General features: G+C 46.4%; 1 protein-coding gene across 1 annotated transcript in view; it reads right to left on the reverse strand.

Moving 5' to 3' along the window:
* LOC137535914 (small COPII coat GTPase SAR1A) overlaps positions 1-27,900 on the reverse strand; it is a 45,963-nt gene that overhangs the window by 11,296 nt on the left and 6,767 nt on the right. The window contains exons 2-6 of the mRNA XM_068257791.1: positions 17,892-17,964; positions 16,545-16,664; positions 15,465-15,530; positions 10,944-11,047; positions 5,370-5,501 (exon numbers count right to left, since the gene is read on the reverse strand). Coding sequence (XP_068113892.1) covers positions 5,370-5,501; positions 10,944-11,047; positions 15,465-15,530; positions 16,545-16,664; positions 17,892-17,949 — 480 coding nt within the window. The 5' untranslated portion in view covers positions 17,950-17,964. The remainder of the gene's footprint in view (positions 1-5,369; positions 5,502-10,943; positions 11,048-15,464; positions 15,531-16,544; positions 16,665-17,891; positions 17,965-27,900) is intronic.

Raw genomic sequence — 27,900 nt, forward strand, 5'->3', positions numbered from 1 at the left:
CTCTTTCACACTAGAGGCTGCGGTAGAAAAGGCTGAAAGTCAGCCTTTTGCTTAACGCCAATACATAGCGTTTTCAAAGCCTTTTGAAAGAGTTTTACAGCCCATATGAAAACGTCCTTTTTTTTTTCTTCTATAAAAATAAGTGAACAAGATAGCTGTAAAACGCTTTGAAAAGGCTTTGAAAACGCTGAAGTTGGCGTTTTACATTGACTATCATTGAAACGCCAACAGCCAACTTTGGCTGTTAACAGCCCTGAAAAAGCTCCTGGGAGCGTTGAAACGCAACGCTTCAAAACGCCGAGTTAGATGTGAAAGGTAAAATGAAAGTCTATGGACTTTCTTTTACCTAGCAAAACGCCAACTTCAGCCGTGGCGTTAAAACGCCGAAAAATCCCTCTGGTGTGAAAGGGCCCTAAGGGGCCCAAAGTCCAATGAGTACCTTTAGTATTTCACAGGTCATTTTGCGACATTTGGTTTCAAGACTACTCCTCACGGTTTAGGGCCCCTAAAATGCCAGGGCAGAATAGGAACCCCACAAATGACCCCATTTTAGAAAGAAGACACCCCAAGGTATTCTGTTAGGAGTATGGTGAGTTCATAGAAGATTTTATTTTTTGTCACAGGATGCCTCAGCTAGCACCCTTACCTGTCCCTCACCACCTATCACCCTGTGCCAGCCTCAGCCAGCACCCTCACCACCTATCACCGTGCCAGCCTCACCCAGCACCCTCACCACCTATCACCCTGTGCCAGCCTCAGCCAGCACCCTCACCACCTATCACCCTGTGCCAGCCTCAACCAGCACCCTCACCACCTATCACCTATCACCTTGTGCCAGCCTCAGCTAGCTCCCTCACCACCTATCACCCTATGCCAGCCTCAGCCAGCACCCTCACCACCTATCACCCTGTGTCAGCCTCAGCCAGCACCCTCACCACCTATCACCCTATGCCAGCCTCACCCAGCACCCTCACCTGTCCCTCACCACCTATCACCCTATGCCAGCCTCAGCCAGCACCCTCACCTGTCCACCACCTATCACCCTGTGCCAGCCTCAGCTAGCACCCTCACCACCTATCACCCTGTGCCAGCCTCAGCCAGCACCCTCACCTGTCCCTCACCACCTATCACCCTGTGCCAGCCTCAGCTAGCACCCTCACCTGTCCCTTACCACCTATCACCCTATGCCAGCCTCAGCCAGCACCCTTACCTGTCTCTCACCACCTATTACCCTGTGCCAGCCTCAGCCAGCACCCTTACCTGTTCCTCACCACCTATCACCCTGTGCCAGCCTCAGCCAGCACCATCACCGCCTATCACCCTGTGCCAGCCTCAGCCAGCACCATCACCACCTATCACCCTGTGCCAGCCTCAGCCAGCACCCTCACCACCTATCACCTTGTGCCAGCCTCAGCTAGCTCCCTCACCACCTATCACCCTATGCCAGCCTCAGCCAGCACCCTCACCACCTATCATCCTGTGCCAGCCTCAGCTAGCTCCCTCACCACCTATCACCCTATGCCAGCCTCACCCAGCACCCTCCCTGTCCCTCACCACCTATCACCCTGTGCCAGCCTCAGCCAGCACCCTCACCACCTATCACCCTGTGCCAGCTTCAGCCAGCACCCTCACCACCTATCACCCTGTGCCAGCCTCACCCAGCACCCTCCCTGTCCCTCACCACCTATCACCCTGTGCCAGCCTCAGCCAGCACCCTCACCACCTATCACCCTGTGCCAGCCTCACCCAGCACCCTCACCACCTATCACCCTATGCCAGCCTCACCCAGCACCCTCACCACCTATCACCCTGTGCCAGCCTCACCCAGCACCCTCATTCTCCCAAGCGCACGCGTGTGTGTGTGTATGCTTCCCGGGGGGGTACTTAGCAAAGATGGAGTAGGAATAAGGGGTAATTGGTTTAAAAAAGTTGAGAATCACTGTTCTAGAGTCTAGACTACGCCTCACGGTTTAGGGCCCATAAAATGCCAGGGCAGTATAGGAACCCCACAAGTGACCCCATTTTAGAAAGAAGAAACCCCAAGGTATTCAGTTAGGTGTATGGTGAGTTCATGGAAGATTTTATTTTTTTGTCACAAGTTATTGAAAAATGACACTTTGTGAAAAAAACAATAAAAATCCATTTCCGCTAACTTTTGACAAAAATAAAATCTTCTATGAACTCGTCATACACCTAACAGAATACCTTGGGGTGTCTTCTAGGAGGGGGCGAATTTTGTGGAAACGGTCATAAGCAGGGTGGCCTCTTAGATGATAGGTTGTATTGGGCCTGATCTGATGGATAGGAGTGCTGGGGGGGGGGGGGGGGGGTGACAGGAGGTGATTGATGGTTGTCTCAGGGGGTGGTTAAAGGGGAAAATAGATGCAATCAATGCACTGGGGAGGTGATCGGAAGGGGGTCTGAGGGGGATCTGAGGGTTTGGCCAAGTGATCAGGAGCCCACACGGGGCAAATTAGGGCCTGATTTGATGGGTAGGTGTGCTAGGGGGTGACAGGTGGTGACAGGAGGTGATTGATGGGTGTCTCAAGGTGTGATTAGAGGGGGGAATAGATGCAAGCAATGCACTGGCGAGGTGATCAGCGCTGGGGTCTGAGGGTGTGGGCGGGTGATTGGGTGCCCTAGGGGCAGATAGGGGTCTAATCTGATGGGTAGCAGTGACAGGTGGTGACAGGGGGTGATTAGATGGCAGAACAGATGTAAACAATGCACTATGGAGGTGATCTGAGGGTAGGTCTGGGGCAATCTGATGGTGTGGGAGGGTGATCAGATGCCCGTAAGAGGCAGGTTAGGGTCTGATCTGATAAGTGGCAGTGACAGGTGGTGATTGACGGGTGAATGACAGGTGATTACAGTGGAGAATAGATGTATACAGTACACAAAGTGGGGGGGGGAGAGAGATCTCTGGGGGGGGTCTGAGGTCGTTCTGAGGGTGTGGGCGGGTGATTGGGTACCCTAGGGGCAGATAGAGGTCTGATCTGATGGGTAGCAGTGACAGGTGGTGACGGGGTGATTGATGGGTAATTAGTGGGTGTTTAGAGGAGAGAACAGATGTAAACAATGCACTTGGGAGCTGATCTGACGTTGGTTCTGCGGGCGATCTGATGGTGTGGGTGGGTGATCAGATTGCCCGCAAGGGGCAGGTTAGGGGCTGATTGATGGGTGGCAGCGACAGGGAGTTATTGATGGGTGATTGACAGGTGAACAGTGGGTTATTACAGGGAAGAACAGATGTAAATAATGCACTGGCGAATTTATAAGGGGGGGGGGGGGTCTGAGGGCAATCTGAGCGTGTGGGCGGGTGATTGGGTGCCCGCAAGGGGCAGATTAGGGTCTAATCAGATGGGTGACAGGTGGTGATAGGGTGTGATTGCTGGGTGATTGATGAGTAATTAGTGGGTGTTTAGAGGAGAGAACAGATGTAAACAATGCACTTTGGGGTGATCTGATGTCGGTTCTGCGGGCGATCTGATTGTGTGGGTGGGTGATCAGATCCCCTGCAAGGGGCAGGTTAGGGGCTGATTGATGGGTGGCAGTGACAGAGGGTGATTGATGGGTGATTGACAGGTGATCAGTGGGTTATTACAGGGGGATAGAGGCATACAGTACACAGTGGGGGAGGGGGGTGATCAGGAGGGAGCAGGGGGTAGTTTAGGGCATACAAAAAAAATAGTGTTGACAGATAGTGACAGGGAGTGATTGATGGGTGATTAGGGGGGTGATTGGGTGCAAACAGTGGTCTGGGGGGTGGGCAGGGGGGGGGTCTGAGGGGTGCTGTGGGCAATCAGGGTGCAGGGGGGGGGGGGGAAGAGGAGATCAGTGTGCTTGGGTGCTTACCGTGCTGGCTGCAGCCTGCGCTGGTGGTCCCTCGGACACTGGGACCACCAGGGCAGGAGGCAGCCTGTATAATACACTTTGTATACATTACAAAGTGTATTATATACTTTGTAGCGGCGATCGGGCAGCTAGTAACCCGCCGGCGCTTCCGAACGGCGGGTTACAGCGCGAGGAGGGTAGAGCCTGTCGCCGGCAGATGATCAGATCATGAATGACGCGATCGCCGCATATCCATGCCCGCCACCGCCGATGGCCGTATTGCGGTCATTTGGGCCCAGCCCTTGCCGCCGCCCATCGGCTGTGGGCGGTCGGCAAGTGGTTAAGGGACAATACAACTTTAAAGCAATGCTAACCTAATTAGTTTTCACAACCTTTAGGAGCCTTTACCATCAGCACGACCAAGTGGAGTGTGCTGGAGATGGGCTCCAACAGCTGACTAGCTTCTCTCTCTGGTCACCAGGGCTGCTCAAATCCAGATCTGGGAAACAGATCTGATATCTCCCAGTTACCTGTGCGGGATGGTCAATCTTACCTGTCTGACGTCTTCTTCGGTCCGTCCCTCGGCGCCTCCCACGATGCGGTCCAAGTGGCGGTCACATGATTACAAACATCCTCCTTCCGGGTTGAAGGAGGAAGTGTTTGTAATCACATGACGCGTGTGGAGCGCATCGTGGGAGGCGCCGAGGGACAGATGAAGAAGAAGTCAGACAGGTAAGATTGACCCCCCCCCCGCCCACCTTTACTGGGAGATATCCGGATAGCAACTGTCCGGGTATCTCCCGGATCCGGATTTGAGCAGCCCTACTGATCACTGTCAATTTGAGTCCTCCAGCAACTTCATCAAGCCTTGATCTGAGTCCTGCTCTCCACCACTTATATAAAGATGAAGATCAAGCATGGAGAGAAACACCCAGAACTGGCTGAACGACTTTAGCAGCTGAGACCTCAGAAGACACAGGAAGCAGGGAGACTGTTTATATTTTAGTAAAGGGGTATTGAATGCAAATTAGAAGAACGCAAAGTAGGCCAAAATTGAACATTAAGGCCGAGTTGCATCCAATCTCAATGTCTAATACAGGGCTTCCCAACCCTGTTCTCAAGTACCACCAACGGTGCATATTTTGTGGAAATCCACAGTGGTAGTTAATCAGCTCTGCTGAGACACTAATTATCTCATCTGTGAATGTTTGTGGTTTTCTTCCGTGACACCCTCACATAGAAGGGGGCACAGACCACAAATGCACGACAGGGGTGTGCATGTGTGGTTCGGCTGCGTGCCCATACCCGTCTGGGCCGGGGACATTCTACAAGCTACGGAGGCACATTGCATAGCATGCTCGTTGAACCACGACTGGCCGCGACTGAGATATATACCGGGGGATACAGCAGAGGAACGGAGGAACCCAGGACGACAGCGATAGAGCCCATCGCCGGCATGGGGCAGGAGGAAGCTCCAGGTAAGTATAAAAGCTTCTTATTTCAACATCTCTGGTTTGCTGAATATATGTGCTTACTTTTCCTGTGGTTTGTCCATACAGTCCAAATATTTCTCTCAACTTCTCCTCACTGATTGCCTCAGGTCTGTCAATTTTATTACCAAGGATGAGGATTGGCACATTAGATATCGTTTCATCTGTCATAAGCGCCTGCATGAATACAAAAAAAATATTTTTTTTAGCGTGCCTTTCACTATATACATGCATCCATTTCAAATTGCATTTATATAGAGCAAGCTCGGTTGTGGTTTCATGTTACAGAGTACAGTTGTAATGCACAGTAGCCTTTATCAGACGGCACTCAGCCTTTACATTTCAGTATATTAAACCTGATGAAAGTAGATTTTTGAGTGGTTATTATAAGCTGCTCATTGTGCATTCATAGATGAAACTCAACATGGTCCATCATGAAGTATATTAGTAAATTACATATCAAATGACAATAGTAGCCTTTTTTTAAATTATATTTATAGCAGCGAAGTTCTGAGAATTCATGGTGAATCACCTGTAGTTTTATTTTTCTTTAAAATTATTGGACATAAAAGCAATGCATAAAATTTGAAAGCGAATATTCTTAAAAACAAAAAATAAAACCCAGGGCTTATATACAAAGATAACTGCAGCAAAAATAATGTAGCAACAATACCCAAGAGAATAGCTAATGCTCTGTGGATTACTGACGCAACAGTCTTCCATACACAAAAATCACTACGACTTTTCCTACTACAGTCATCTGGTTGTGAAGAGGTTTATGTTAAAGAGATTTAGTGGAACAACTATTGGGCCGCATTCTGAGTTCCCACTTTCAGGAGTGGTAGCGTATTAAAAAAGTTTGGATATGCTGCATCACTTTGGGGTCCACAGCAGTGACTACAGAATTCAGGAACAGAGCATGTAGCATGTCAGATGTGAGGCAACCCACTTACTCTGGCAAAATGTATATATCTGTCAGGTTTGTCTGTTACAATAAGGCAGAAGACAGACCCAGTACTGTTCCAAGAGAAGAAGTAAGTGTGGCACTGCTTTAATTCCAAGGAGGATCTGTGGACAGAGATGGTGTGGGCCAAAGCTTCCCGCACAGCGGGTCCCAATGCACAAGTAGATAATACTGGCCACTGACGTGTGCTCCGTGTCAAGATGTAGGAAGGAAGGGTATCAAAGGACCTTTGTCAACAAGAAGTAGGTACGGGCCCTATCCGTTTCACGTCCAACAGGACGCTTGGTCACGCTGCGCACGCAGCGTGACCAAGCGTCCTGTTGGACGCGAAACGGCCGTCGCCGACCCTTATGCAGCCCTGAACACCCACCTCCACCCTGCACAGATATCGCCATGACATACAGGTGATGTGTATCTGATGTCCTGTGTTGCACATGTAATGTTTATATAATAAACGAGCTGAATGACTGATGGTGCCCGAACCTACTTCTTGTTGACAAAGAAGACAGACCCAGGACACATTAAAACAGACCTTCATAACAGGCCCATAGGAAAGCATAGGTCCTCTGCTGTCCAATTCTCAGGCTTGGCTAAACTCAGGAAGCGTACAGTATATGCAATTATTAGAAATAGGATCTGCTTTCACTTGTGGGAGGAGGGTGATAGATTGCAAAATCCCAACTGGCTGCATTTTTCCAGAATGGAACTCAACTGTCAAAACTAAAGCAAATGGAAAAAGAAAAAAAAAAAACAGTTTAACTTACCTGGGGCTTCTACCAGCCTCTTGCAGCCGCCCTGTGCCCGTGCTGTCACTCCGCGATGCTCCGGTCACCCACAGCACCCCTCTTTCGGCTTGGCGACTTGGCGCCCGCATGGCCCCGCTCCCTTTGCCGGGAGCATTCTGCACATGAACAGTAGAGATTTTCCTGTACTGCACATGCGCAGAGCACTTATGTCCACAGGAGTGCAATCAGGAGGCACACGGACCGGGGCGGCGCATCCAGGTGAAAGAGGAGTGCTGCGGGTGACAGGAACATTGCAGAGTGACAATGCGGGCACAGGACAGCTGCAAGGGGCTGGTAGAAGCCCCAGGTAAGTTTTTATTTCTTTTGCTTTAGTTACTTTTAAAGCATATGAGAAAAGACAGTGTCTGAACCACTGGAAACAAGCCTCAGCCAGATAAGTTACAGTACGTTCTATATTGTGCAGGCACAGATAACCACTTAAAGGATAACGGTTGTTAGGGAACCAGTGTTATACAGAATATGTTGTTACCTGGCTAATTGAAGGAGAGATGACTGCTCAGCACATGATAAGCAGCTCACACTATGGGCTTGATTCACTAAACCTAGCGTTAGCTAGCGTTTGGTGTGCGTTCTCGCATACAATTGTGAATTTGCATGCGCAATCGCGAATTTGCGGCCACAATTGAGCATATAAAATTTGTGATTGCGCACGAAAACACGCAAAAACACTAGTGCGGCCGTGCTATGAGTTAGCACGGTTTAGTGAATCAAGCCCTATGTGCGGTGCTATCAGTTAAGGTGCAGCACACGTGTGCGTTACGCATGGTAACACGTAAATCCATTGAATCATTAGTGACTCATTGACTCATTTATGCAAATAAATAGCAAAAATATTTTTTCTCATTTCTATTCCCCATTCTGTTTTTTTTTTTTTTTTTTTTTTTTTTTTCAGACAGAACTAACAGTTTAGTTAATTGGCTTTGTTATCACCGCTTTGTATTTGCTCAGTTGATAGTGCCAGGAAATTACATATTGATTTTATAGCTGTATTTTGTGTTACCCTGACTAATTACAGTATCATACCTCTTCAACACAAACATTGCCATGAGCACTGAAAAGACCAGGAAACAGTGTTGCGACCATAACATTTGAAATCAATCAAGATATAATATGATACTGTTAACCGTGCAACAACAGACAAGAAACAAACAACCTCCATTGCCTGATTACCAAGTAAAACAGTGACCATCTGTTTACCCCACCATGAGACCTGGAAATACGTATTTAGCTTGTGGACAGAGTATCTATCCAGTTTACCAACTCTTGGCTAAGGACTCTGGAATAAAAATAAATAAATAAATAAAAAAAAAAAAAAAAAAAGACTAGACGATGCTATTTCCCGTCTGATCGGTGGAAATTAGACGATTACCATATTTTCCACCGCACAAGACGCACTTTTTCTCCCCCCAAAGGGGAGTTCAGTCCCTGCATTTTTATGTGGGAAAGGCAGGGAATCCCCGACTTCCAAACCCCAGCCGATATGAACAGCCACCCCGCCGGTGATTCCCTTCCTGTGTGTGCCTGTTCCCCTGCATGCTTCGCTCTCTCACAAGTGTCTCTGCAACCCCCCCTTGCATTTCTGCTCCCCCTGTTTTATTGCAGACAGCTGGGTTCCCTAATCCACCATGTCCGCGGGGATTGCAGACACCTGTCTCCCCCACGCTGCTGGCGTACGAGAGATAACGGCGCTGGAGACTTGGGTGCAGGATACAGCTGGTATATGGCTGATCCTGCTGCCGCACAAGTCCGGGCCGTGTTAATTACGATTCCCCCTCCAGGCCGCCATGGATAGTGGGGGAATGAAATAATTCAGCTTCCAGCGAATTAATGTTTTAGAAAGCAACTGCGCTGAAGTTGCTCCTTCTGCCTGCTATAGCCATAGTTCCTATTACGGCCTATGGTGGCGCAGGCTGCGCCCAAGTCTCCTGCGCTGCTGCGCCCAAGTCTCCAGCGCTGGATTCAGCGTGTTCGCGCTGCTGGCCCTAGTGAAAGGCTTATACTGATCGAGTCATCAGTACAAGCCTTTCACTGGAGCCAGCTGTGCGGAGGAGACGGATGTCGGCAATCCCCGTAGGCATGGAGTAGGAAAGCAAGTTGCCCGATGCACTTTTACACTTGCAAGGAGGAGCTAAGATGCAAGGGAGGGTTGCAGAGAAACGGGGGAGAGAGCTGGAGAGCGGGCACACTCAATTGTCACACAGTCGGACACATGAAGCACCATAAGGGCCACCTGAGGACCTATAAGGGACACAGGAGGACACCATTTGGGGGAGAATTTTTTTTTTTTTTTTTAACCTGGCTTTTGCCCTCTAAACCTAGGTGCATCATATATTCCAGAGAGTCTTATACGGCAGAAAATAGGGTATTTGCACCATGCCTGACTTGTGTTTTATTTATTTATAGTGAGGTAGTAACTAAGCTTTGGAGTACACAACCCTTATTAATTAACTAACAGCACTTGTAATCTATTGGGGCTTACCTATCAACCCCCTCAGGTGTGGTTTTGAATATTTACCACCTGAGGTTCACTACAGACTAAGGGCTGGTTCACACGGACGCTTGGAGTGCGATTACCACCAGTGTTCTGGGACTCATCGTTAAACGCTCCCATTCAAGTGAATGGGAGTGACTGTATCACTCGGCGTGTAACGTTAACCGGCGTTTGTGCGCGGACACAGCATTCCGATCCTGATTTTCCCCATCGTTTCAGGTGACCCTGGACGCAGCATATAGTGTCCAGGGTCACCTGGAACGATGGGGAAAAAAAAAAATCAGGATCGGAATGCCGTGTTCGCGCACAAACGCCGGTTGATTACATCTGCGTCTTCGTGTGCCCCTGTGGGGATGAAAAATGCCGATCGCGACGGGAAGCCGCCGAACGAGACTCCACTGGAAGCCGGGTACAAACCAGTGTGAACCAGCCCTTAATTTGCTTTACCCATTTTTACATAACTTTTTAGAAGTTGGTGCTTTTAGGGCTTTTTATCATACGTTGACAAGTGTTCTCCCCAGGCTCTTTTAGCCAGGTGCTCCACCTAGCAGAGAAGCGCCGGCCCTGCATTCTGTCATCTCGCCCCACTAGGCTACTTTTTCATGCCACGCCGCTGGAAAAAAATTCAGGGGAGAACACTGTGTTGATACAGCTTCACTAATGGTTGTAAATATACAAACCAATTCTTTCACTCTCACTTACTTTACGAGCATGGATTGTTGGTGTGCGAGAAGAACTAAAGGGTGCCATACATCTAGCGATGTATGGGCAGATTCGACCAAAAGACCAACCCCCCCCCCCCCCGTACCCCATGTAAAGTGTATACATTACCTCTCCGCGGCCTCCGCTTGTCCCTGCTGGCTTCCAGGACTCCACTGCATACAGGCGCAACCCACGTGGTTTCTTAGTAAGGGCGCGTGTGACTTCACACTTGCCCTGACTTGGAAACCACGTGGGGCACGCATGTATAGAGAGGAGAATGCGCCAGGAGCAGCGGAGGTATAAGCGCAGGCCGCGGACAGGTAATGTATACAATTTATACGGGGCAGTGGGGTGACAGCGCCAGAAGTTGTCACGTTTGTCTATTGTCGCAAAATTGCACACAGTTACCGCCACGCATCCAATCGAGCAACACCGTGCAGCATACGTGATCGAGAATGCAACCAATTTTCGTCACAAAATTGGTTACATTGTCGGTCTAGCATGCACTTGGCTGCATCGATTTCATCCAATTTAATAATCGAATTGGATGGCCGATTGGTCGCCTGCTGTATGGCCACCTGATTGCAATTTAGTAAAGATGATGGACTGATTTTTTTCACAACCCAGAATTTTAAATACATTAGCTGCTTACTCACATTAAGCTCCACTTTAGACTCCATAAGGCGCGAATGGTCTACACAGTCCACAAGAAACACAATTCCATTGATTGCTGGCAAATAATTCTTCCAAACACGCCGAGCTTAAACAGCAAGAAAGAGGTGAAATGTTAACCACAGTGCCTTGCACAAGCAAACAAAGATCTAATGAACAAACTATGGTATAAAATGTTCACAAATTTCAGAAACATCTTTCCAGTCACAGCAATAAAAACTAAATGCCAGTTCTACAGTATTACTTCTTATATTAAAGCTCACGTTCAGGCACAGTTTTATTTATGCATTTAAAGGAATGTGGTTTTCTATAAAACTATTCATAAAAGTAAGTTTCTACTGCAGATCAATATTATCCCTTGCACTCACAGCTTACACCTGCAGCAATGCATAACAGACAGTTAAAGGATCATTATAGCAAAAAAGCGAACAAATAAAGCTAAAATCTGACAGAACTGACAGGTTTTTGTACTAGTCCATACCTCATGGGAAATTATTAAGGTTTTCTTTGTTTTCAAAAGCATTGCCTGAAAGGCAGATGCCTTGTCAAGTCCATCCCTGTGTGCAGTGTCCCCCTGTATCCTGTCCCTGTGTGTAGTGTCCCATCCTTGTGTGCGGTGTCCCCGAGTCCAATCCATGTGTGCAGTGTCTCCGTGTCCCATCCATGTGTGCATTGTCCCCCTGTGCCCTGTCCCTGTGTGTGGTGTCCCATCCTTGTGTGCAATGTCCCCCTGTGCCCTGTCCCTGTGTGTAGTGTCCCATCCTTGTGTGCAGTGTCCCCTGTGTCCAATCCATGTGTGCAGTGTCCCCCTGTGCCCTATCCCTGTGTGCATCGTCCCATCTATGTGTGCGGTGTCCCATCCATGTGTGGGGTGTACCCATGTGTCCCATCCATGTGTCCCATCCATGTGTGTGGTGCGCCCATATGTCACATGCCTGTGTGTGGTATCCCCGTGTCATATGCCTGTGCGTGGTGTCCCTGTGTGTCCCCATCCCTGCATTTAGTGTCCCAGTGTCCTGCATACCATAGCTTATCCTCCGACTCCTCAAGTTGATAAGTAGCCATGTCCAATCAGGTGGAGGGCGCTGCCCCAGACAGCAAACTACAGGGCTCACTGCTTCTGGCAGCAGGAACACAATTCGCCATCTGCCGCTACCCATCACATGCAGCCCTGAAACACAGCATGGCAGACGCTGGCAGCGATAGATTAGCGGCGGGATGCTTGCTAAATCCACATGGAAATCAGTGCCGACACAACAGAGTACAAGTGCCGGGTGGCGCTCCGCCCACATCGTGCTGTGATTGGCCCAAATGATTCCGCCCACGGGACTACTGGGCTCTGTAAGAAGAAGCAAGCAGGAGAAGTGAGTGCTGCGATTGGCGGTCTGGTGCAGCGCCCCCCGCCTTATCGGTCAATGGCTACTTCCATCATCGGAGCTGCTCGAGTCGTAGCCTGAGGAGTAGGGGAAAACATGGTATGCATTACATGGCGACACCAAACGCAGGGTCGGGCACATCAGATCCATGGACACTGGACACGGGGACATCAGATACATGGACTTCAAACGTAGGGAGACATCAGATACACGGACCCCCGACATAGGGGAACATCAGGTGCAGGGACTTCCGAAGGGACAGAGAAAGGGGACAATGCACACAGGAGGAACATCGGACATAGGGACACTGCATATAAGGACACGGGACTCTGCACACAAGTCGGAAACCGCACACAGGGATGGTGGTGCCAGACACAGGGGAATGAAGGACAAACTGGTCTTCACATTCGGACTATAAGACGCACTGACCCCCCACCCACTTTTGGGGGAGAAAAACAAAGTGTGCATAAAGCTGGCCACTAACGGTCCAATTTCTACCGAAAATTCATTCGAGCAATCAGAAAATCTGATCGGAAGTGAAATATTGTAATACATCGTTCACTACACCATCAACGAACCAATCTTTGCTTCCTATCTATCACAACCAACAAGAAAATCCAAATTTTGGTTCAACGAAAATTCATTCGGACAACTTTTTTTTTTCACTCGTTCATAATAGATTGTGTCCACCAATGGAGATTATTTACAACCAATCCGATCAAAATTTCTAATCGTTTGAACGATTTTTCGCTAGAAATTGGACCGTTAGTGGCAACCTTTATAGTCCGAAAAATACAGTAATCACTCTCCTCCATTCATGCCCTTGTGACTAAATAAGATAGTGCTTCAGGCTAATTCAGTGTGAGCAGCAGCTGCCAGTCCTTGAGAATATCTGAACTGGTGGAGCAGATTGTTTCTGTTTTTTTTTAATAAAATGACATATATATTTTTTTAAAGAAAATGTTTACGCATAATTAATCATGGAAACGTGTGTTACATCTGATTTTTGGTATAGAGATAATAATGTAAGGACAATCGGGGGTATCATTACCGTATATAATGTAAATACAACCATGAGCAAAAGAAAATACACCCTTTCAGTTTCAAGCTTTGGCATACAAGGACATACAGTCTCATTTGTAAGGTTTAGTAGATTAAGAAATAAAAAAAAAAAAAAAAAATTTAAAATATGGTACTTAGCAGGTGTTAAAATTAGGTAAAAACAACCTTCGGTGAATAACAACTCGACATATTGCACTAGGTCAAAAAGCGCATGCAACCAAAAAGGGCACCAGGAAATTTGGGCGCAGGGTGAAGCCGAAAAATGGCTCGCCCTGATGTGGCAAATTTCCCCACTGCATTCATTATTAGGCTCCCTGCACACTGCAAATCCGTTTTCCGATTCCGATTCCGATTCCGTTTCCGATTCCGATTCCGTTTCCGATTTTCCTTGAATACATTCAACAGAAAAACGGATCAAAAAACGCAGCATGCAGTTAAGATTAAAAATCGGAATCGGAATCGGATGTAAAAACAGATTAAAAATCTGAATCTGAATCTGATTTGCTTGCAGTGTGCAAGAGGCCTTATTCCCCCTCCAAGGCGCTGTACAGTGGGGGGTAAGATGCAATTTCGGCTTCCAGCACTAGCGGCCAAATTGCGCTTTTTTTTAATCATAATTTGGGCTCTGTCTTTTGCTGGCACCCAAATTACTGACTGAGTGTCACAATAGCTGTAATTCACATTACGGCCTATGGCGGCGCCAAAATGCCCTCGGTTGCACAGTGCCCTTATTACCTGACTCGTGTCAAAAGGCAGTAACCGTGTGTGAAAAATTATGTACAACCTTTCCAGTTCCATAATTAACCACTTTGCATTCCTGACAATTTTGCCATATCAGCTATGTTGCTATAGATACAGCAATAACTTTATTACTTATGCCATCAAAGTGATCCATATATTATTTTTTTCAAGACAATCTAGGCTTTCTTTACTTAATATTTTTTTTTCCCAAGCCTTGTTTAAATTTTACAGGTATTTATCATGGAAAATTAGGTGTAAATGCAAAAATTCAATTTTTTTCATGTTTCACCCTTAATTTTTACATGACAAGTGCCGCAGTTTTAAAACTCCTCAAAATACAACGACTTATCCTGGTTAAAACGATACCATATATGCCATATGTCATCACTAGTTAGGCATGTAGCCTACCATTATTGCCAGCCTGTGCGTCTGTAGCGATTGCATGTGATCACTAGGGCACACAGTTTGGGGACACCAGTGCTGTATAGATGTATTGCTAGAAAACAACATAGCGATGCATCTATACAGCGTTGGGTCCACAAGCTGTCCAGCCATTACAGATGTCTATGAATCTTAAGGCCAACTATAGGTAACATATGGGGTTAACACTTAACAAGGAAAAAACAAAAAACAACCTTTATTTATAATGTGACTTTCACTTTAACATAAAACCTTTTAGGCCGGTTGCACACCTAAGATTAGCAGTGTGATGTGGTGCAAGCACTGCATTGCACCAATCAGTCTTCATATGACCCTGCGCCACGAAGCAGCGTCAGGGTCATAGACATAGCCATAGCAGGACCCCCCACACCCGGTTAGTGTTAAGTTACCTGCTAGACAGGAAGTATGCCACTGGAATTCCCATTGGTCTGTGCATTTGCGCTGCATCGCACTTCCGTTGTGTGCGCTTACTGGGTCACCCATTGCCTTGCATTACTGAATAATCCATGCGATAGGCACAGATCAGGCAGTAACGCACTGCAGACTGTGTCAGGATTGCTGTGATTTTGATACTTCTGCAGCACTGCGCATACTATGCAAGTCTACAGAGACTTGCATGGCCCTTGTGGCAGGGAAGTGTACCGGGGTGCGACGCAGCATGCAAGTGGCCTTCAACTTTGTTTTCTTAAATTTTATTTAAACGATTGCAGCTAAGGTAGCAATCATTCACTATTGCATGGGTGCATCAGCATGCATGAACAGCCGGGACACGCATGCACGATTGCGGCAGCCAAACAAAAAATATATAGAAAGCCAAACAAAATATACATATTTTTAGCATTGGACAAGTCTTCATCTGACCAAGTGATAGAAAATGATACCTACCTTGTGCATGCCCACCAAGGTCAAAAGTTGTAAAGGTCATTCCAGCAATCGTTAATTCCTCTGATGCTGTAAACAGACAGCTAGCATGTTAACAGTGCACATAAAAAAAAAATCTATGTCCTTAAAGGATTTTTGGGGGGATAAGAATGGCAAATGCATACAAAATGTGTTATCACTAGGGATGTCAACTAAGTGCAAATAATTCCGAGTTGATTAAGGATTATGCAAACGTATGCAGACTTGAAATGGACCAATCAGTCTCACCAAGGTGAAATTCACTTGCTGTATTTTTAAGCTGCTTAAAATGTACCCGAGACGACAAGCATCACATGTTTCATACTTACCAGGGCCTTCCTTAAAGGGAACCTAAACTAAGAAGGATATGGATTTTTCCTTTTAAAATAATACCAGTTGCCTGATTCCCCTGCTGATCCTGTTTCTCTAATCCTTTAAGGCACAGTCCTTCATCAAGCATGCAGATCAGGTGCTCTGACTGAAGTCAGACTGGATTAGCTGCATGCTTGTTTCAGGTGTGTGATTCAGCCACTACAGCAGCCAGAGAGATCAGCAGGAAGCCAGGCAACTGGTATTGTTTAAAAGGAAACATCCATATGCCTCTCAGTTTAGGTACCCTTTAAGTCCACTTTGTCCCTAGTCTTCTCCCTGGGTGTCTCGTTGCCCACAATTCAGCCTGCAAGCTTGGCCGAGTCATGTGTCATATAATGCTCCCAGCTGGTGGGGCGCAACAAGGGAGCGCATGCGGACGAGCTGTACATGCGCGATAAAGCACGACTCCGACAAGCTTTTTCGGGCCAGATTGCGGGGGGACAGGAGCCGCCCAGTGAGATGGCGAGGGCCAAGCGGCCTTAAGGGAACTTGAGAATGCCCCAATATATACACAAACTTTTTTTGGACTGCTAGCGGACGCAAATCATATGCATTGAAAATGGCACACTTCTCCAATGGCAGTTTTACTTTATTTGGCAGCTAAAAGGTTAAATATAACATCTGCCAATAGCGGCTTTCAGTGTATGAATGGCTTTATAACTAGCTATATAGTAAATGTGACAGACAACATACTTGGATATAGTGTGGGGACATGTTGCCCAAGCCGGTCATCCTTCAGCATGTGAAGCAGCGTGGTTTTGCCAGCATTGTCCAATCCTAAAAACACTAGTTTTCCAGACTTCTTATATAATCCTGCAAGAGAATTAACATGGTTCAAAATGTTAAACTGAGATGCTCAACTGTTTAATATTGGCAACAAAAAGATAGTTAATGTCAGGGCTGTGGAGTCGTTACAAAAATCTTCCGACTCCAACTCTGACTCCTTAGTTTATGAAACCACCAACTCCGACTCCAGGTACCCAAAATAGCTCCGACTTCTTGACTCCAACTCCTTAGTCTAATACTTAACAGGGCTGTGGATTTTGTACAAAAATCATCCGACTCAGACTCCTCAGTTTATGAAATCAACGACTCCGACTCCGGATGCCCAAAATTGCCCCGACTCTAACTCCACAGCCCTGGTTAATGTGATAGACAAATTGCAAATAAACTAAGGCCCGATTCACACTGGTGTTAAACATTCCATTCCTGGATCCTAACAGATGCGAATTGATTCAATGTTAACATCTGTCCAAACTGATCTGTTGTAAACGTTCCGCTGCCCAGCAGAATAGAAATGGAAGCTGGAAGGATGCATTGGAGGCAATAAGAAAACGGAACTGTTCTAAACAGAAAAATCCACTTTGGGGGTGGAGGTCTTGGGGGGGGGGGGGGGGAGGAGGGCAATGTGAGGAAACGGAACGGAAATGGAGTAGCAACAGAGTAAAAACTGATCAGATAGACTGGTAATGAGAACCGTTCTCATGGATCCGTTTGTCACTCCAAAGTAAGTGTGAACCGGGCCTAATTGAATTTCATGAAAAAGAAAAAAAATGCAGCAAATTGATGGCAAGTTCTGGTGTTCAGTTAGTTTTGTGATAAAACTATCACCTAGATTATTACTGCACCATAACATGTTACAGTAGAATCATTCTATAGTAAACTTGGCCTGGAAGTTTACTATCAGAATTGGTCATATACTATATATTTATACAGGTGCATGATCAGGACCTGGGGATTTACAACAGGGCTGTGGAGTCGGTACAAAAATCTTCAGACTCCTCAGTTTATGAAACCGACCCCGACTCCAGGTACCCAAAATTGCTCCGACTCCTCGACTCCAACTCCTTAGTCTAATTTTTACAAAAGCTATGCATTTGGTTCAAAAAAATCATTCGACTCAGACTCTTCACTTTATTGAAACCACCGATTACCCAAAATTGCTCCGACTCTGCTTTACAATATCAGAGTTTACTACAACTAGATTCTACTGTAATGTAAGAGGCATGCATTAAATAAGTGTCATCTAAAGAGATTTACCTAAAAACTGCAGCACACTGCTGAAGCCATTATAAATCCACTCAAATATGAAAGACATCTCTGAATCTGTGTCCTGAAATACAAAAAACAAATGCATTAAAATTAGAAGTAATGTTTACACATAGTTAACAGCACATCATAAACATCAGTGTGTTATGGGCCTGGTACAGCAATCTGTCTCTGGATACCTCCTTTTAAGCAATCATATGGAACTGCTGGGAGCATCTGATTCTACTCTGACATCAATGGGAAACTCTTATAAGGTAGTGTGCAGCAAAAAAAAAAGTTACCTGGACAAAAAAAAAAAGTCAGCATTGTTTAATTCCAGTCATTTCTCCTAAATGACTACTCAAGCATGGTTCTACAGACTGTACAACCTCATTTGTATAGGCCACAGTATTATGTGCTTTGCCAGGTAAACAAAATGACATTTGTTCTTGTAATGTGAACAGTATTGTGCGAAAGGCAGGCTAAGTCCCAAGAGGACAGCATATCTGTAATTAAAACAATGCCAAGGGAATGGTTTACTTTAATCAAATCACCAGTGTTTTGCTCACACAGTGTAGCAGTTTTAATGGAGAAGGATTTAACTCCAAGTAGGAGTTCAGAAGCAAGGGACACATACATACAATGTGTTATTGAATATACATCCTTATTCATACTGAATTCAAGTGACACGTACATATGGGTGTTACATGACAGAGCTTTAGTATTTTCTCACACTGACACCTTATTCACTTCTTGGCAGTATAAAAATAATTCAACCTTGTCTTGCACAACTGAAATGCAAGATGATCCAATGTGAAAAGGCCTCTTGGAAACCATATACTCCAAGTCTCCTTCATAAGCTGCTCAGCTCTCCAGTAGAAAAAGCAGAGTTGCTTCACAGAAACAACATACTGCGGAGTAAAGGGTATGCTATTCAGTTATACAAGATTTGAAAATGATGCTTTATCATACAGTCCTTATGCAAATAAAGCTTTAGGTGTAATTTCTAACTGATCTAAACCATGTTCTTATATACCAGGGTTGTGGAGTTGTAGTCGAGGAGTCAGAGGTTTCAATAAACTGAGGAGTCGGATGATTTTTGAACCAAATCCATAGCTTTTGTAAGAATTAGACTGAGGAGTTGGAAGTTTCATAAACTCAGGAGTTGGAGTCAGCTGATTTTTGTACCGACTCCACAGCCCTGCTATATACAGTATGTATTGTACCATCAGGAGGTGTAAATATCTAGTGGCACTGCCACGGAGTCTTTGGGCTCCCCGCGGCAATTTTTTTCAGAGCTGCCTTTTCAACAGGTCCTAAGGGCTCTTTCACACTAGGAGCTGATCCATCTGTTTTGACGGATCGCTCCTAGGATGCGGTAAGCGGGTAACAAACCGTTCCAGAGCATTACCTTGTAACGCTTCTGGGAGCTTTTAATCGTACGGCGCAAGCGGTTTCCTGTCAGGTGAATTAAAACTAGCGCTGCTGATCAGAGTCGAACTGCAACTTCCCGACGTCACAACATGATTCGTAATGCGTGCACAAAATCCGGTTTGTGCATGCGTTAGCTAATGTGAAAGAGCCCCAAGTCCCTGTCCCACTAATCTCCACACTCCTATCAAAGGCCAGCATCTCCTGACTTACTGTCCAGTCATTAGGGTGGGGAATGGTAAAAGCTGCTTTATTAAAAAGCACAGCTTGGCAGGGAGGAAAAATTATTTGGGAGCAACTCAGCAAGTTGGTGGCCACTGCAGCACAAATGAGTGCTCATCCTCAGTCAGGTAATTATGTAGTTTAAAACAGGGCTGTGGAGTCGGTACAAAAATCTTCGGACTCCTCAGTTTATGAAACCACGACTCAGACTCCGGGTACCCAAAATGGACGAGACTCCGACGCCTTACTCTAATGCTTAAAAGGGATGTGGATTTTGTACAAAAATCATCTGACTCAGACTCCTCAATTTATGAAATCCCCGACTACGACTCTGGGTGCCCAAAATTGCCCCGACTCCACAGCCCTGGTTTAAAACAGAGAAAGTAAAAAAAAAAAAAAAAAAGTGCTCTTCAGATCACAGAAATCATTAATTCCATGCCAGATAAGATGAAGGGCCGGTACACGCAGGCTTCTGCCGGCGTGTTTAAGTATTTTATATAGCGCCGACATAATATGCAGCGGTGTACAGAGTATATTGTCTTGTCACTAACTGTCCCTCAGTTAGGGACAGTCATATAGTCATATGTCTATGTATCGTGTAGTACATGTATCAGTCTAGGGCCAAATTATGGGGAAGCCAATTAACTTATCTGTAGGTTTTTGAGATGTGGGAGGAAAACGGATTGCCCAGAGGAAACCCACACAGACATGGGGAGAACATACAAACTTCTTACCGATGTTGACCTGGCTGGGATTCGAACCGAGAGCCCAGCACTGCAAGGCGAGATCGCTTACCACTACACCACAGTGCTGCAAGTGTGCAGAAAAGCATTTTACATCTTCTGACAGCTTTAAGTGGTTTTCAACTCCAGAAGGGGGACACTGAGATGCAAGCGGTAAACAACCACAACATGGAGTTTGCACAAACGGTGGCACAAGTGCTGCCCATTCACTTGAATGGTCACCGCTTTAACGGCAAGTAAAGCGGACGGTGGTAAACATCTGTGTGACCTGGCCCTTAGACTTTGCGTGTGGCGGGACAACTAGGTTTTAATATGCACATGTGGCATTTGTACCATTTGCCTACTGTGATTTATATAAAAAAAATAAATAAAAATAAAATTAAAAAAAGGGACTATGACCAAAAACCATGGTGTCTATTTACTCATGGGATGTCTCTGCACAGCAGCACATGTATGAACCACATACAAGTGGTCACCTAAACAAATAAACCCCCCCAAAAAAAAAACTGCCAAAAAGTAGGCGAATGCAGTGGAACGTTATCTGAGACTTCCAAAGAGATGGTGTATAGTACTACACACTTGGTTTGGTTGGACAACATAAAGACTGCCCGATAAAGTCTAACATAATGACATGTAGCATAAGAAGATAGATACACATAAGTACTTCTGCGTAGTATGTGTCTGAGATGAACACAGAGCAGGGGACAGACAAAATAACTTTTTGTCTGTCCCCTGCTCTGTGTTCATCACAGACATAGCAGGATATATTGTAGCTAGACAAACACTGCTGCCATAAGTGATATAAATCATCACACCTAGATTTTTAAAGCATGCCTGAACTGAGAGGAGTAAGGAGGCTGGCATATTTATTTCCTTTTAAACAACAATGCACATTGCCTGGCTGTCCTGCTGATCATCTGCCTCTAAAGGCCAATACCCACCAGAAGATTTTCTCCGTGAATTGTTGACGAACAATAATTAAACCATGTTCAATAAAGGCCAATTATACGCAATAATCGTATGCTTTGAACGACCGTCATGACTGATCCAATCATGGCCGGCTGTACCAATCTCCATTGACCCCCGCTCTAATTACCGCGATCGCTCAATGTCGCATTTGCACCCCTAGTTTGTTCCCACAGTACGTTTTTGGAGCATGGATCAGGAAAGATTGTTCATTGCATCTTTCGTCCCACGTATCCGATTTATCTTCTGTGGTCTTTGTGGTGAGTATTCAGCATGTCACTTTTAGCCATAGACCCTAACCATGCAGATCCGATGTTTCTGACTGAAAAATGACTGGATTAGCTTGCATGCTTGTTGCAGGTGTGTGATTAAGACACTACTGCAGCCACAGAGATCAACAGTCTGGCAGGCAACTAGTAGTGTTTAAAAGGAAATAAATATGGCAGCCACCATATGCCTTACTTCAGGTTCCCTTCAAATGGAATCTAAAGTGAGATAAATACAGACACTGCCATCTTCAGTCCCTGAAGCCCCATCTAAACCATACAATTTTTTGTCCTATTCCATTCATTGATTCGATTCAATCCGACATGTCCGATCGGGATTTGATTCGATTCAATTTGCCATTGCAAAACAATGGCAAATTAAATCGAAATCACACGTTGGATTGAATCGAATCGATGAATAGAACTGCACAAAAAAATTGTATAGTGTAGCTGGGGCTTTAAAAACCATTCCAGTTGCCTGGCTGTCATGCAGTGCTTTAGGCTTGATTTTTTTTTATTTGCACACCTGCAGCAAACATGCAGCCAGTAGAGTCACACCAGAGGCAAAGCATCTGATCTACATGCTCATTCTGGACCAGTGACTTGAAATATTAGAGAAAGAGCATCAGCACAAAAATCAGGTAAGGGGCGTGGTTCACAGAGTAACCTCCATATTCCTATCACTTCAGGTTCCCTTTAACCTAAAACCAAAATAAAAGTAAAAAAAAGTTATATTGTGAAAGTCCTATTTAGGTTTAGTCCTATGGATACATTGTTTTAAGAGTTTTCCCATTTAAAGTGAACTCTGTCAGAGATGGAGGATAAAACCCTTCTGACCAACAGGTTCCCACTAGTCACTAGTTACTTGCTTACCACTCTGTACTTCAGAGTCACACATAAAAAGTCATTTACATAGAGGAAAAACTCAAACACGACTATCTAAGATTCTAGGTTACTCAAACAATGCTGAGTCTATAGCACTAATCTGATGGTGTGTAAGGAGCAGGATTTAGTATCCTGTTATACTTGCTCAATGCATACACAGCAAAGAATTTCCAACTTCCCTGCTATGAGCCACATTACAGGGAACCTCAAGCAAGAGGTATATGGAAGTTGCCATAATTATTTCCTTTTAAAGAAAACCTGTAACGAGAAAAAGTTTCCCTGGGGGGTACTTACCTCGGGTGGGGAAAGCCGTCCTGTTTCCTACGGGGGTGGCGAAAAAGCTCCCAGAACGGCGGGGATGTAAATATTTAGCTTCCCGCCTCCAGCGCAGGTGCAGTATTGGTTTTCTGCTCGGAGATAGGCGGGCTATTTCCACCCATCTCTGTGCTAAGAGCCGCAAAAGTGCCCCCGCTGGAGCCAGGAAAAGTAAATAAATGTATATTGTCAAGCTTGTCGAGCCTGGATTGCGGGTCGCTTTGGGGGAGCCAGCGCTGGATTGCCTGCAGCTACAGCGGAGGGGGAAGCCTCATTGGGACCCTGAGGCTTCCCCCTCCTGAGGCGAGTAGCCCCCAGGGGAACATTTTTTTGGATACAGAGTCTTTTTAAACAATACCAGTTACCTGGAAGCCCTGCTGGCGTACATATAATCAAGGGGCCGGATAATTTGGGAGACGTGTAAAGTCGATAAACACTTCAACCTGCTCCTGCACAAGTCTTGGTGGGCGCCGTAAGTAGTGGGAAAATATATAATTCTGCTCCCAGGTATTGCTGTTTTTATAGTAATTTGGGCTTCGCCTTTTGACAGCGCCCAGATTACTGTCTGGTGGACGCTTTAGCCGTGATTCGTAATTACGGCCTGTGGTGGCATCTGCTGCACCAAAATCTCCGGTGCTGTTTTTAGTTGTTTCATCCCAGCTGGCCATTCTGACATCAGTAGTGTCTGAATCACACACCTGAAATAAGCATGCAGCTAATCTTGTCAAATTTGTCAAAGATCTGATTTGCATGCTTGTTCAAGGCCTGTGGCTAAAAGTATTAGAGCAGATCAGTAACACTGTGAGGCAACTGGTAAGGTTTAAAATGAAATAAATTGGTCAGCGTCCATCTATCACTTCAGATTCCCTGTACTAGCAGTGTTCCCCAACCCTGTCCTCAGGGCCCACCAACACTGCATGTTTTGTGGAAATCCACAGAGGTGGTTAATCAGCTCTGCTGAGACACTGATTACCTTGCTTGTGCAGGTTTGTGGTTTTCTGCAAAACATGCACTGTTGGTGGGCCTTGAGGACAGGGTTGGGGAGCTCTGCTGTAAGGTATTCTGGTGACATCTAAACACTAGCCCATTGTACACTTTACAATTCTCATCAGGGCTGTGGAGTCGTTACAATAATCATCCAACTCTGACTCCTCAGTTCATGAAACCACTGACTCCAACTCCAGGTACCCAAAAGTGCTCCAACTCCTCGACTCAGACTCCATAGCCATTGCAGACCTTCATCAGACTTTGTTCCTGTATATTACTCCACTTCAGTACCAGGGGCCAGAGACCACTAGTATGGAAAACAGGGCCTACCGCTATCACAGCTCACTCGCTCTGCCATCGCTACGGCGGCAGAGCACTGAGAGTTGGTCGGGAGACGATTTCATTGGCTCCTGACTGTCTCACAGAGCTCTACCTTCATACCGTCGGCAGGGTAAATAGGCTGCAGCAGCGTAATTGGCAGTAGCATGCAGCGGGCTAATTGAAATCTACATCCTAGCAGGGATAACAACTCCCAAACAAGATGCAGATTTCAATTAGCCCGGTCCAAAAGCTGTTAACATGATGTTAAAACACATAGCTTATATATACTGGACATTCGTAGGAGAAACAATCTTTTGCAAACATACAGTAAATAAAATGTCATAAGATTACTTAATTACAAGTTCAGGAGGATCTCACATGGATGCTAGCTAATTTATGACAAATAGATAAGACCACTTGTTTGCTAAAAAAAAAAATCACATACCAAAAGAATGTTTCCAATGGGAATGTCCAGTGTACCTAAGCTGTGTGTTTTAAAGAGAACCTGAGGCAGAATTTGTAAAAAAAAAAAAAACTTAAAAGGACCCAGAGGCATGTCACGTGCACAATGACATGCCTCTGTGTCATTCTATTGCCACTGCCTGTCCCCCCTGAAAATATCACCAGTCTAGCGACAATCTGCTTGTCGCTAGCCTGCTTTGTTTACCTGAGGCTCAGGGGGGACTGGCAGCGGCAATAGAACAGCGGCATGTCATTGTGCACATGACATTCCTCTGGGGCCTATTAAAGTGGACCTTAAAGGAATACTTAAGTCAAAATAAAAAAAAATAAAAAAATGATTTTTACTCACCTGGGGCATCCCTCAGCCCCCTGAAGCTGCATGGCGCCCTCGCAGCCTGGCTCCGATCCTCCTGTCCCTGCCGGCGGCTACTTCCGGGTCCGGCGACAGCCGCCGACAGGCTGGGAACGCGAGTGAATCTCCGCGTTCCCAGCTGCTATATCACCCTCTATGCTGCTATAGCCGCATAGAGGGCGCTATTGTGGCTGGGAACGCGAAGAATCACTCGCGTTCCTAGCCTGTCTGCTCCTGGCGGCGAAACCGGAAGTGGCTGCCGGCCAGGACAGGAGGATCGGAGGGACACGGCGAGGGCACCGGACAGCTGCAGGGGGCTATTGGAAGCACCAGGTGAGTAAAATTCTTTTTTGGTTTGACTTTAGGATCACTTTAAGATTTACAAATTCCGCCTCGGGTTCTCTTTAACATCTTGTAATATACAGGAACAAAATCGCGGCCGGCGCAGGAGACAGCCCTCGGGTGAGTAGTGTAGGGCTGGATACCGGGGAGGCTAGAAGATCAGGAGGGGGGGGGGGGGCACATGTGGGATCCGGAGGGAGGAAGAGGGAAGAGCCACCCACAGCCCGCCCGCACAGAAGGGGACCCCTCCACCCCCTGCACAGAAGGGGGAATCCCCGAAAAGCCCACATAAAAGGGGGATCTCCCCCCCCCCCTGCACAGAAGGGAGACACCTGGCCACCGGCCCGCATAGAAGGGGGATCTTCCCCCCCCCCCCCTGCACAGAAGGGAGACACCTGGCCACCAGCATGCATAGAACAGGGATCTCACCCCCCCCCCCCCTGCACGGAAGGGGGAATCCCCGACCAGCCACCAGCCCACAAGGAAGAGGGATTTCCCCCCCCCGCACAGAAGCCGCCACAGGAGACCGCCCTCGGGGGAGTAAATTGGGGCTGGTGGAGACTGGGGGGTGGGGGACACCTGGCTACCTATACATCTGGCTAAATAACTGGTTACCTATACATCTGGTAAAACATCTGGCTACCTATACATCTGGCTAAATAACTGGCTACCTATACATCTGGTAAACCATCTGCCTACCTATACTTCTGGCTAAATATCTGCCTACCTATACATCTGGCAAAACTATACACCTGGCTACACATCTGGGTCTTATACTCACCATTGGCATGCTGATCCCTCGTTGCGTACCTCTGATAGCTTCCTCTGTGCCTTCTTCCATGTCCCTTGGCGGATTTTGCTTCATGTCCCCTGCCGATCGGCGTTGATGACACCAGGGTCACACAGCGTCATCAACATCTCGCTGCAAACACTATTTTTTTTATTTAATTCAATACAATAACCTATATTGAATTCAATATTAAAAAAAATTGATTACAACACAAAAAAAAAACCTTGAAAATTATTTGAAATTCATTGAACCACTTTTTGCACAGAAATCCTGGGGAAATTGAACGCCAGGGTGGTTAAGTGCTGCAAACAGGACTTCTTATGCTTTTCTGTTAACAATGGCTTTCTTCTTGCCACTCTTCCATAAAGGCCAACTTTGTGCAGTGCACAACTAATAGTTGTCCTATGGACAGATTCCCCCCACCTGAGCTGTATATCTCTGCAGCCTGTCCAGAGTCACCATGGGCATCTTGACTGCATTACTGATCAGCGCTCTCCTTGTTCGGCCTGTGAGTTTAGGTGGACGGCCTTGTCTTGGTAGGTGTACAGTTGTGCCATACTCCTTCCATTTCTGAATGATCGCTTGAACAGTGCTCCGTGGGATGTTCAAAGCTTTGGAAATCTTTTTGTAGCCTAAGCCTGCTTTAAATTTCTCAATAACTTTATCCCTGACCTATCTGGTGTGTTCTTTGGACTTCATGGTGTTGTTGCTCCCAATAATATTCTCTTAGACAACCTCTGAGGCAGTCACAGACCAGCTGTATTTGTATTGACATTAGATTACACACTGGTGCACTCTATTTAGTTATTAGCACTCATCAGGCAATGTCTATGGGCAACTGACTGCACTCAGACCAAAGGGGGCTGAATAATTACGCACACCCCACTTTGCAGTTACCGTATATACTCGCATATAAGCCGACCCGCATATAAGCCGACCCCCCAACTTTTCCAAGAAAAAACAGGGGAAAATGATTGACCCCCATATAAGCCTGGGGTAGGAAATGCTGGATTGGTGCAGGCCGCGTAATCCCCCCAGTGTGTCCCAGTATAGCTAGTATAGTGCTCAGTATGGGTAGGTAGTGCCCCAGTATAGCTAGTATAGTGCCCCAGTATAGCCAGTAGAGTGCCCCAGTATAGCCAGTAGAGTGCCCCAGTATAGCCAGTAGAGTGCCCCAGTATAGCCAGTAGAGTGCCCCAGTATAGCCAGTAGAGTGCCCCAGTATAGCCAGTAGAGTGCCCCAGTATAGCTAGTAGAGTGCCCCAGTATAGCTAGTAGTGTGCCCCAGTATAGCTAGTAGAGTGCCCCAGTATAGCTAGTACAGTGCCCCAGTATAGCTAGTACAGTGCCCCAGTATAGCTAGTACAGTGCCCCAGTATAGCTAGTAGAGTGCCCCAGTATAGCTAGTAGAGTGCCCCAGTATAGCTAGTAGAGTGCCCCAGTATAGCTAGTAGAGTGCCCCAGTATAGCTAGTAGAGTGCCCCAGTATAGCTAGTAGAGTGCCCCAGTATAGCTAGTAGAGTGCCCCAGTATAGCTAGTAGAGTGCCCCAGTATAGCTAGTAGAGTGCCCCAGTATAGCTAGTAGAGTGCCCCAGTATAGCTAGTAGAGTGCCCCAGTATAGCTAGTAGAGTGCCCCAGTATAGCTAGTAGAGTGCCCCAGTATAGCTAGTAGAGTGCCCCAGTATAGCTAGTAGAGTGCCCCAGTATAGCTAGTAGAGTGCCCCAGTATAGCCAGTATAGTGCCCAGTTTAGCTAGTAAAGTGCCCAGTTTAGCTAGTAAAGTGCCCAGTTTAGCTAGTATAGTTCCCAGTATAGTGCCCAGTATAGGTAGGTAGTGCCCCAGTATAGGTAGGTAGTGCCCCAGTATAGCTAGTATAGTGCCCCAGTATAGCTAGTAAAGTGCCCAGGTTAGCTAGTATAGTGCCCAGGTTAGCTAG

The sequence above is a fragment of the Hyperolius riggenbachi genome, chromosome 10 (assembly GCF_040937935.1).
Source record: "Hyperolius riggenbachi isolate aHypRig1 chromosome 10, aHypRig1.pri, whole genome shotgun sequence".
In the NCBI taxonomy this organism is placed as follows: domain Eukaryota; kingdom Metazoa; phylum Chordata; class Amphibia; order Anura; family Hyperoliidae; genus Hyperolius; species Hyperolius riggenbachi.